The following is a 12,035-nucleotide window of genomic DNA, read 5'->3' as shown; positions in this document are numbered from 1 at the left end:
GCGCTACCACGCCCGGCTAATTTTTTGATTTTATGTAGAGATGAGGTCTCGCCTGCACAGGCGGGTCTCGAACCCGCAGGCTCAGGCAATCCACTCACCTCAGCCTCCCAAAGGCGCTGGATTACAGGCTGAGCCACGGAGCCCGGCTAGCAACAATGTAATCTTAATGATTAAAATATCATGGTATAAACTAGTAGATAGTCTGTTAGAGCAAGAATTAGAACTCTCACAGTGAAAATCTGTGTTACTTCACCATATCCTAATTTATTCACTCACATATTCCTTATTCTCAACACTAGAACCAAATATCCAAGAGCATCACAAAATGTCACATCCACTGCCTCTTTTTCTTCTCTTTTTTTAAGCTCCGAAAGTTTCCATAAATCTTCAATATAGGCAAGTACAAGTGCACTACATCAGCAAGTACTGATGTTTACATATGTACTAATCAAAGTCCTCAAAGACATATTAAAAAATTATTTTCTCTAATAAATGTTCAATACTTTCCAAGTGGAAAAAATAATTATATAACACCTATCTCTTTATGAACCAACCCTGACCCTACATAAATTTCTTATTCATTGAAGTCACTCTGAAGAAATTTTCTCAGTGAAATATTAATTCAATGACAACCATATACAAATTACAAACTTGACAAACAAAAGCTTAATTTTTAAAAAAAATTACCTTAAATATTTTACATATAAAAAGTTTCCTTTTTAGATAATTACAGTTAATAACAAAAATGTTTAGATTTCTATATTTTACAAAATCATCCAACTGAATCAACTTTGTTCTTCTTACTCTCATATAGCATTTAAAATTTGTGGGATTATCTTTTCTTACAACCAACATCACTACCATCCTATGTACCTATGGATTTTCTTCCCTCTCTTTTCAAGAGCCTTTTTTCCCCTCGTACATTTCTGAGTGTGTACCTATTTTCTAAAAGTATTTATTTATGAAAGGAGTTAACAGTTAGGCATTTCTGACACAATACATAGAAAGTTCTATTTCAGTTCTTCGTTTCCCCAAATTTCACAAGTGAAACATGCTACCTACACAGAAACAACTATAGGTTACTTTTTTTATAAAAGGGGGGGAGGCAACATCATCTCTTTCTTCACTCTTCTGCAGGCTGCTCATATTCTAGACTAGAGAATCTACTGAATGAGAGGCCACAGATTAACCTGTTGCTGTCTGCTTACAGATTCACCCATACTCCCCTTAATAAATAAAAATTCGAGGGAATTGTTAAAAGAAAAAAAGAAAGCTATCCTAGAAAATTTTAAATAATTTACTTCAGGTGAGTATTTTTTGGCATTCTTAGGCCCTGATAGCTGGTGGGATGTGTCAAGGTATAAATAAAAGAAAAACAGTAAAATTACTCCAGTTTTGTAAGAGCAGCATATTATTAGCACAGATTTTTTTTTTTTTTTTTTTTGAGTTGGAGTCTCACTCTGTCGCCCAGACCACCGCTCGACCTGCTGGGCTCCGGCAATCCTCCTGCCTCAGCCTTCCAAGTAGCTGGAATTACAGGCATGCGCTACCATGCCCAGCTGATTTTTTGTTTTATTGTAGAGATGAGGTCTCGCTGCCCAGGCGGGTCTCGAACCCGCGGGCTCAGGCAATTCACTCACCTCAGCCTCCCAAAGGCGCGGGATTACAGGCTGAGCCACCAAGCCCGGCTATTAGCACAGATTTAAATGAACAGTACATTTAGTACTTAATAGCCCTTGTGAAGCCTGAGTCATTCTAAAGCAGTAACTAAATGAATAAAGTTCACAGAGACAGAAAGTGACAGAAAAAGAATGAAAAACAAATTGTAAATGGTGAATTCCTCTCCTAAATGAGAATTTCAATGTTCAAATGAAGTAAATGGGAAACCAAAAAAAAAAGTAGTGCTATAATTCCAAGGTTATTCTATATTTTAAGAAGCCAACTAGATAGAAGCCTTTTTCAAAAAATTTATACCATTTCTAGCAAAGGACCATGCAATTGTCTAACTAAAAGACACTTACAAGAGTTTTCTGATGAATGAGTCACCAACAGTTGTTATTATAAAAGAGTGTTCCCCAAAAAAGGATTAAGGAAATGGCAGAGAGTATGTTCATGGATAGGTTGGTTCAGGATTCTCCCTGGAAAATGGGAAGATCAAGCTACAAACTACAGCACAGCAATCAGACAAAGTATTCAAAGGAAACACAACCCATTTTCAATTTTAACAAAGTTGCAAACTTTCAAAAGCAGAATATCCTAGTATTGACTATTAAGTTAACATAATTAGTAGAATTCTAAAGAACAGTTCATACTACTCAATTGACAAGTAGAGAGAGTACAGTACTTTAACAAATCAATAGTGCAAATTACTTTCATTGGCACATATATCTCTTTCTTCCAAAATTACAATATTACAATATTCTTTCTGACTACTTGGGAAGAAGGTGGAGGTCTGTCTTAAAACCTATGAGGAAAATGGTATAAAGTGTACCTTTTCATTAAACTTTTTAAACATAAGACAAAAACAAATATCAGCTCAGACAAAGCAAGAAATTATAATGAATAAAATTTAAATATTATGTAAGCCTCCAGTCACACACTCAAACCAATCAGTACCAAACAATCAGCTGAAAGGTATGAATCAAGCCCAGTATGCTCATTAAGGAGTAGTGGGGCCTCTAGCTAAATAGAAAGTTGCATACTCCACCCAAAGACATTCATACTCAATTGAGGAAAACGAAACAAAATACTCGTATAGAATCAGGAGTGTAAATTTACAGCATTTGTTTTAAACACATTAGTGAGGGAAAAAAATCCCAGTAAATGTCCTTCTAGACTTAGTGAAAATGAGCAGGGACCAAAATGGAGGTAAATCAAGAAACATTAAAAGAAGCAAGCTCTCCACTCAGGATTACTGAGGATATACAGCAAGCATAGAGTAAATACATATAGAGAATCCCACTAGCACAAATGTAACAGGCTGATATCATTTTAAAAAGAAAAGGAAAAAAGGAAAAATGCAATGAAAAGTCTGCAAAAGAACTACTAACTTAAAAAGTTAAAAAGAAATATCTACACCTAAAGTAGTTTTCCAAGATGCCAACATGTCAATTTAATATAAAAGTAGAAGTAGGTCGAGACCTATAATTTTAGTATTATAATCTTTAAAATTAATCTAGTTACCAAATACTTATTATTTATAACACAGGCCATCATGATTTTAAAGTGGATAAACAAAGGGCCTAAATACTGAAATCTTCACAGTACTAGTTACCAAACAATTATCATCTAGTAAATATCACTATAATTCCTAAAATTATTATTTACACAACTAAACACCTACTTAGCAGGTCTGAAATAGAACATTTCACTACTGTCTTGTGAGCTGAAGACAATCTCTATACAAACATACAAAGAGCGACATGCAAATAATTCAGGCAGTTTCCTCAATAAAACATTTAAATTTTTATCAAACATATAAAGTAAAATTTTCATATAAATATGTTACCTCCTGGACATCCTCTGGATTTCTTCGTGAAACAACCTAAAACAAAACAAACACAGAAATCTCTAATCATTATCAAAATTTAAGATTTCACATTTGTATAATTACTTTCAATAGTATGTTTATAAAAATGCAATTTACTTAAAAGAATATAAATACTATACAATTTACCCAAAATTTAGCTATATAACTTCACTAACTGAAATACATAATAAAAATTATGCAAAAAGCAGCTAAAATTAAGTCTACAGGCTATAGCTCGCCATATCATTCAAAAGAGAATGCCTCGAACATAATTCTCTAAACATAATTCTAACAAGCTTGTCTACCCACTTCTCAGCCTACATATAAATTAGAAGCATAAAAAGCAGCTGCACTGGAGCAAGTGTACAAAGGGTTTCATTGTATTATTTCTTACAACTGTATGTGAATCTACAATTAGCTCAATAAAAAGTCCAATTTCTAAAAAAAAGCAGCCACAATGCTCAAACACACCAATATCTGTGAGAAGTAATCACTGGCTACTTAATAATGAAGAAGAAAAGAAAAGTAACACCAAAAAAGTATATACAAGCATTCAGGGACAAATAATCCTTCAATCAATACTCCCTAAGCAAAAAGGGAGAAGACTGTTTCAGACTTCTCTGATTACAAAGGCCAAAAGGTCCAATGTCATGAAAAAATATTTCCTCACAAACTTTTCGAAAATAAAGCTGGGAGCCAGGCATGGTGGCTCATGTCTGTAATCCCAGCACTTTGGGAGGACGAGGAAAGAGGACTGTCTCAGCCCAGGAGTTCAAGATCCACCTGGGTTGACAAGACCACATCTCTACAATAAATCAAAAACTTAGCCGGGCATAGAGGCATGTGCCTGTAGTTCCAGCTACTTGGAAGCTGAGGCAGAAAGATCACCTGAGCCCAGCAGGTGGAGGCTGCAGTGGTGATGAGTGTGCCACTGCACTCTAGCCTGGGCGACAGAGTGAGACTCTGACTGAAAAAAAAGAAAATAATGCTGGGAGCTTAACTCATCAAATGTCATTGTACAAGACTGGGAAAATCTCACTTTAGATTATATATTTAATATCATCTATGTAAATGTAAAATTAATAAACTTGAGGCTAAAAACAAAAAGATAAACCACATTAAAACAGTTGCCTATGTATATGAGAAAGAAAAGGGTCTTTGATGACCAATGACAATATACCATGAACTAGAGATTATAATCAATTCAACACTACGCCTGAACAAACAAACAAAAATAGAGGTTTTAAAGTCAGACAAGCCTCAGTTCAAGTTACAGTTCCTCCATTTACAGGCTTGATTTCATCTATAAAATGTGGATAAGACTAATTGCCTGCCCTGGCTGTTGTCAACATCAAATAAGAACATAGAAGAACTCCATAATCTAAAACTTTATTCCCTCTCTCCCCTGCCAGACAATTTAACTATCTTAAAATACCCCACCTAAGAATTCCAGAGAGCACATTTCGCATTACTTTATTCTCCAACTTTCAGAATATATAAATTTGGTGTACTCTCAGAACAGTATTATCCATAAAACTTTCTCCAGTCTGAGCAACATAGTGCAATCTCATCTCTACCAAAAATCAAAAAAATTAGCCAGGTGTGGTGGCGTGTGCCTGCAGTCCCTGCTACCTGGGAGGTTGAGGCAGAAGGATTGCCTACGCTCAGGAGATCAAGGCTGCAGTGAGTCATGACTGTGCCACTGCACTCCAGCCTGGGTGACAGAGTGAGACCCTGACTCAAAAAAAACTTTCTGTGATGATAGAAACAACGTTTTTTACCTGCACTGTTCAATATAGTCACTGCTTGCCACGTGTGTGTGTAAGTGTGTGGCTACTAAAATGTTAAAATGTGGCTACTTCAACAGGAATCAGTTTTTACTTTATTTCATTAAAATTAATTCAATTTAAATTTAAAAAGCTACAAGTGGTAATGGTTTCCGTATTAGACAACACAGATTTAGAATAAAAGAGGCTAAAACAGGTAATTAACAACCATATATTATTCAAATATTTATTTTAGCTATTACTTTCAAATACCAACCTGCCCCCTACACACACCTTTCCAAAAATATAGTATTTTACAAAATTAAGTGACTTAATTTGCCTCCTATAAGTTTTTCTTGTATTTTTATGAAATGTACTAATGAGAAGAAAAGTCATGGATAAACAATCCAAGAAAAGTCATGGATAAAAATAATTAGCACATGATCACTCACGATAAAGTATAATCAGATGTACCCTACATTTCACAATTTATATTTTTCTGAAAAAGTAATAGATTTCCTGAATTCATAAGTATATTAAGGTAGCTTACTACTTTAAATATCTTCCTTAACACACACCCAAATGATCCTTTTGTGACAGAAAAATAATTTATTAGTTTGGAGTACATAATAGAAGCATCAAGTTTTGGACTTTCTCTTTTTCCACTCCTAAAAACCAAAAACATGTGTACCACATAAGCAAAAACAAATTAGTCATCTCCTAATAATAGCCACAATTTTAAAATCATTTTATCAGAAATAAGTGTCTGATTAGAATTTCTCAGTCAACCTCTTAGTGGCTCACATACTTCTGCTGTGTGCTGGTTTACAATGGTGAGTAAAACAAAGTCCCTTTCTTCATGGAATTCACAGCCTAGTGGTGCACAGTGGTTGTGTGGAGGGGTGCGAGGTAGAGAGAGGTGTATTTCCCAAGCTTATTTTCTTATCTCAGAAAACAGTAGTGTGCTAACCAGCAGATTAGAAAGCTGGTTAGCTTTCATCCTAGAACCTTCCCATGATACGACTCCTCATTGTGCAGACCACAGTGGCATCCCAAAAGCAGTCAAGCAGTCATGGTTTAGTGATTTAAGACTTTTTTTTACATGATGTCCCTTGAATCATATAGTGATTTAAGACTTTTAATGTTTTCATCATAATAAAAGTAATTCATAATTAGTATAGAATATACAGAAAATCAAATCAAATACCTAAGTTTACTCTAATTTTAGACATACAAGAGGAACTACTCTTCATATCCTAAATACTTCCCAACGAAGGGAGGGATATACTTAGACAGAGTTCTGAAAATTAAATAAAAAGCTAATTGTTAAGTATTACCCCAACAGTATAAACAAAGCTTGTTGAAAATCATGTCCGGAAATTCCAGGTTTCCTGATTTCTCCTCTTTTCTCATTGGTGCTTTTGTTTCTCTCTTGTTTCCTCATCCTTCTACACCCAAACACTCTGTGGGCACTGCAAGAATCAGTCTTAAACTCTTTTCTTTATCCTCCTTTTTATTAAGCAAGAATCTACATCTGTGCTATCTAATACTGTTCAAGGCACTGTGCTAGGCATGAAGGAAAAAAACTTGATTTTATACATTTACATTTGCAAAGCATTTTATATTAATAATTCATTGTATTCCCTCAACAACCTATGAGCTAGGCAGGAGTGATTATTATGACATCCCCTTTTACAGACAAAAAAATGAGGTGATCCAGAGACTTGTCCAAAGTCGCACAGCTAGCCATTCCCCTTCAGATACAATTAAAACCTTGAATTTCTGACTCCTAGTCTAGTGCTCTTCCCATGTTATTATACTGCCTCCCTCTATTCATCTGTGATATTTTCAGCAAAAATATAGTTTACTTACTTACACAAAACCTGATAACCATTAGGTTTCTATTTATTTTATTCATTCATTCAATATTAGTGCCTAGTCTGCTGCCAGGTACTAGAGTACAATGGAGAATACAATGGGTCTGATTTCTATGCCAGGACATTATAAAAAGGCAATTACTTCTCAAATACAGTACCAAGTCCAACCACTTAGCACCTCACTATAAGGAATTCAGTATTCCCACATGTGTAATCTCACTGAACACCTGAAGAATGGATCGTCTGAAATGAAAACCAAAAACATAAAATGATTAGGAAAACAGGAGTTGAGTCCCAATGTCCTAACAACTCTTCTCTGAATGACTGAAAAATTTATGAAAAATAAGAATGTCAACAAGAAATCTGAGGGAAGAATATGACCATATTAAAAATGAATGGAATTGGACCCTCAGACCCAGATTTGTATAACCTTTAAAACTATGCTAGTAATTATCTTAATAAGCAATAACTCTAAAGCAAAAATACTGCAAATTTACTTTGGTATAGATTGCTAGCACTTTAGTAATTTTTTTTTCTAGGTGAGTATCAATAGTTTGTCATAAAATTCAACCAATGAATTCCACAACAGTTGTTGGCATTTAAAGCAGTAATTCTTTTCACTTAAAGTTAATCAATTTCCACTGTAAGTGTTAACTACCACTGTCTCAGTAAGTAATATATAGCTAGATAAATATAAGTATGTATGTATATGTGTGTGTATATATATATCTTGAAAAGCCTCTTGCTATTGAGAATTTTATCCAAGTTATCTTGAAATTATTACCCTACAGCAGTTCTTCACAAACCACACTGCATGGAATGCCAGTATTCTTTGAAATCAGTACTCTCAAAGGAGAAGCTTAATGATAAATTCCATTTACCTTTAAGAAACATTATTCACAGCAGAATTCCTCAAAGTCTTTAATATATTAATATGTCTAGCAAATCTCCAAAAGGAGGATGTAGAGTATTTCCCAAATTCAACTAGCCACTCAATTTTTTAGTTTCATCATATATTGTTTATTATTATTATTATTCATTTATTTAGTGCAACACCTTCTAAAATTGGGAACACAGTTGGTAAAGACTACTGAAACTTTTGTAGTCCATCTGCCTTTGCTCATGCCAACAGCAAATTCTGAATTGGGAAAAACAAGGGCTCACAGTTAAGGTAAATATATTTTATTGTGCTAAGAAATTAAGTATTTTACTTCATTCAATCATCCCAACAATCCTGGCTGGCAGGATGACACCATCAAAGACCCAGAACACAGAGTCAATCAAGTAACAGAGACAGGACCAGATCTCACAACTCCATGACTTCAAAGAGGTCTTCCCAGGATATAACTAAACCGGCCCTCCTCAAGATTAAAATTCCAAGTATTTGAGTAATATACTAATGCCTGTTAGATAAGTCCTTTTTTCTTTCATAATAGAAGCTGAAGAAATATTCTGGCAGAGCAGAAAGAACAAGGGCCTTGGGACTAAGAAGAACAGAGTTTGAATACCCATGAATGCCTTTTTTTTTTTTGCCAGTTCGGTACTAAACCAAAAAAAAAAGCAAAGAGCCCGAGTCAGTTCCTTTTCCTATCTTGAGAACAAAGATCAGAATTTGTGGCTTGCCTAGCTCAAGCTCATAATAATCATATCACGTTGTCATTAGGTCCTCTAAAGCCTTTCCACTGTGCTAACTTATTTCATCTTAATAAATATTACCAAGTTTCCTTAAAAGTCAAATCAAAAGCACCATCATAATAATGATTTGAAATCACCCTCTTAACTCAGATATATACAAAATGTTGTGTTCTTCATAAGATTAAAAGAGTAGCTACAGGTTGAGTATCCTTTATCCAAAATGCTTAGGATCAGAAGTGTTTCAGATTTGGGACTTTAAAAAGAATTTTAGCATATTTACATAAACATAATGTGACATCATGGGGATGGGAACCAAGTCTAAACACAAAATTCATTTGTTTCATATATACCTTATACACATAGCCTAAAGGTAATTTTATACAATATTTCTAATAATTTTGTACACAACTGCAACCTATTACATGAGGTCAGCTGTGGAATTTTCTAGGTGTGGCATCATGTCGACACTCAAAAAGTTTCAGACTTTGGAGCATTCCAGATTTCGAATTTTCAGATTAGGGATGCTCAAACTGCACTACAAAAGTAAACTACAAAAATTACTAAAGTCTAACTATTATATTTCTTAAGAAAAAAATATCATAAATAAGCCTGTTTAGAACTCTGAATAGATAAAAAGTTAAGCGTAAATTTTAAGCTACTTTTATGAGCAGTCTTTTGTAGTCAAGTCTTCTGATTGCTACTTCACTATCAGTGTCCAGCTGCTAGTTTAGGGTAATAGCAGAACTCAGAAGATAAATGACAAAAGTAACATATTTAAAAACAACAAAACATCGAGGTACAAAAAAATCAAACACGGGGGGAAAAAGAGGGGTATGCCCACTCTTCATTTTTCAAAGACAGGAATCACTAAATGTAGGACAAGAATAAAGGATATACAAAAATGTGAGGCTACCCTATACTGATCATTTCTCATTGTGGTGATTAGGTAAACCAAATGGCACATTCATCAATACAATGCAAGCAGTGCTGACTTTCAGACATTAACTTGCATAAAATCCATACTTTTATATAAATATACTGATATCTTTAAAAAAACACAGCTCTGGCAGGAAGAATAGGTCAAAGTGCCCAGCTCACATAGGCAATTGTTCCCTTACCAAACTCTACCTCCCTCTAACCCCATCACCTGCATCTCAGCTCCTCTCTCTCTCTCTCTCTCTCTCTCTCTCTCTCTCTTCCCTGCAGAGCCACAGGTGTCACTGGTTGGCAAGAATATTTGGGCTGGTTATCACCCACCAGCCAGGTAGTCTGGACCCAAGAGGCAGCACCTGCACAAACCATAATTAGACATTTTACAACATTTTTTAGTTCTCTGTAGTGAAAGAACTCCCATAAAAATAGATAAGGCAATGGGACAAATGTTAGACATTCGACTTTCTAACACGTTTTCACAAAAGCAATATGTTGAAAGAAAAAACTATGAACCGAATATTTGTCCCCCCTCCAAATCACATGTTGAAGCCCTAATCCCCATTGTATGGGAAGTAGGGCCTTTGGGAAGTAATTAGGTCATGAGAGTGGGACCGTCATGATGGCATCAGTGCCCTTATAGAAAAAAAGGCAGATGAACTCTCAGTCATAAGAGAATACGGCAAGAAGGCAGCTGTCTGCAAATCAGCAAGAAAGCCCTCATCAGGCATTGAATCTATGGCACCTTTATCTCAGACTTCCCAGTCTCCAGAACCATGAGAAATATCTATTGTTGAGTCACCTCATCTATGGTATCTCATTATAACAGTCCAAAATGACAAAGACAGTAAGGAATTGTGACTTTATACATTATTAAAATTCCAAAATCTCAAGAAAGGATAGAGGAACTATAACAGCAAATTATCTCTAGATACTCAATAAATGTTTGCTGCAGTCATTTTTCTCACTCCAAATTTTACCAATTATAGCAACACTCTAAGCTATTTTCCAGTCAAGACTCAAGGAAAATCAAAAATACTTGATGTTAAAGTTTGCAGTTTAACATAAAATCTTAATGTCTGAACATCTAAGTTATCAATAAACAAGATGAAAACAGAAATGGTTTACATTTTTAAAAATCAATTTACTACAATTTTTGGTATATAAGATAGTTTTCTACTATGCAATATTACAAGTCAAAAACAAACAAAAAAAACCAAGGAAGAGTAGAATAAAACTAGACTTAAGATGGACTTGGTGGCTCAGCCTGTAATCCCGCGCCTTTGGGAGGCTGAGGTGAGTGGATTGCCTGAGCCCGCGGGTTCGAGACCCGCCTGGGCAACTTGGTGAGACCTCATCTCTACAATAAATCAAAAATTAGCCAGGCATGGTAGCGCACGCCTATAGTTCCAGCTACTTGGAAGGCTAAGGCGGAAGGATCGCCGGAGCCCAGCAAGTCGAGGCTGCGGTGGCCAGGAACGGCCACTGCACTCTAGTCTGGGTGACAGAGTGAGACTCCATCTCAAAAATAAAATAAAATAAAATAAAACTAGACTTAAAAAAAAACAGCTGGGCTGAGTGGTTCAGCCTGTAATCCCAGCACTTTGGGAGGCCGAGGCGAGTGGATTGCCTGAGGCGGCAGGTCTGAGACCAACCCAGGAAACTTGGCAAGACCTCGTCTCTATAATAAGTCAAAAAAAAAAAAACAGGAAAAGTTGAGAGGCATAATTTTTCAAAATGTTTAAAATCTCCATGTTTATTCTATTTGTTGAAAATATCTCTAGATTAATCCAAAGTCAAGTGTTTCTTCAAAAAATATTCAAGAAGCTACTGATTTAACAACTGAAAATTAACAACTGCCACTGCTTTAATAATAGCCATTTGTAATCATAAAAGAAGTAAAGGGTTTAAAATTTAGTAGGTTATTTTTTTTTCCTTTTAAGTGGCTTTATTAGGTTGGGCGCAGTGACTCACATCTGTAACTCTAGCACTTTGGGAAGCAGGGGTGAGAGGACTGCCTGAACCCAGGGATTCAAGACCAACCTGTGCAACTTGGTGAGACCTCATTTCTACAACAAATCAAAAAATTAGCCGGGCATTTCAGCTAGTTGGATGGTTGAGGTGGAAGGATAGCCTGAGCCCAGCAAGTCGAGGCTATGGTAGCCGTGATAGTGCCACAGCACTCCAGCCTGGGCAACACAGTGAGACTCCGACTCAAAAAAAAAAAAGTGGATTTATTAATTGAAATGCATATAAATATATCTTACTTTCTTTTTTTTTTCTTTTTTTTTTTTTTTT

General features: G+C 35.4%; 1 protein-coding gene across 6 annotated transcripts in view; it reads right to left on the bottom strand.

The window, feature by feature from the left end:
- Positions 1–12,035, bottom strand: part of RPS6KC1 (ribosomal protein S6 kinase C1) — a 192,020-nt gene that overhangs the window by 171,701 nt on the left and 8,284 nt on the right. For 4 of the 6 annotated variants that reach the window (XM_008055161.2, XM_021710891.1, XM_008055166.2 and 1 more), the window contains exon 2: positions 3,509–3,544. The exons of 1 other annotated variant lie outside the window; for it this stretch is intronic. In XM_008055161.2, the coding sequence (XP_008053352.1) occupies positions 3,509–3,544 (36 nt within the window). Of the gene's footprint in view, positions 1–2,021; positions 2,139–3,508; positions 3,545–12,035 lie in introns of all 6 variants that reach the window. One more of the 6 variants, XM_021710899.1, reaches the window with a different exon arrangement.

The sequence above is a fragment of the Carlito syrichta genome, unplaced genomic scaffold (genome assembly GCF_000164805.1).
Source record: "Carlito syrichta isolate Samal-C Ts95f unplaced genomic scaffold, Tarsius_syrichta-2.0.1 Scaffold80553, whole genome shotgun sequence".
Taxonomy (NCBI): domain Eukaryota; kingdom Metazoa; phylum Chordata; class Mammalia; order Primates; family Tarsiidae; genus Carlito; species Carlito syrichta.
Note: the sequence above shows the minus strand (reverse complement) of the source record. Positions and strands in the feature narration are given on the sequence as shown.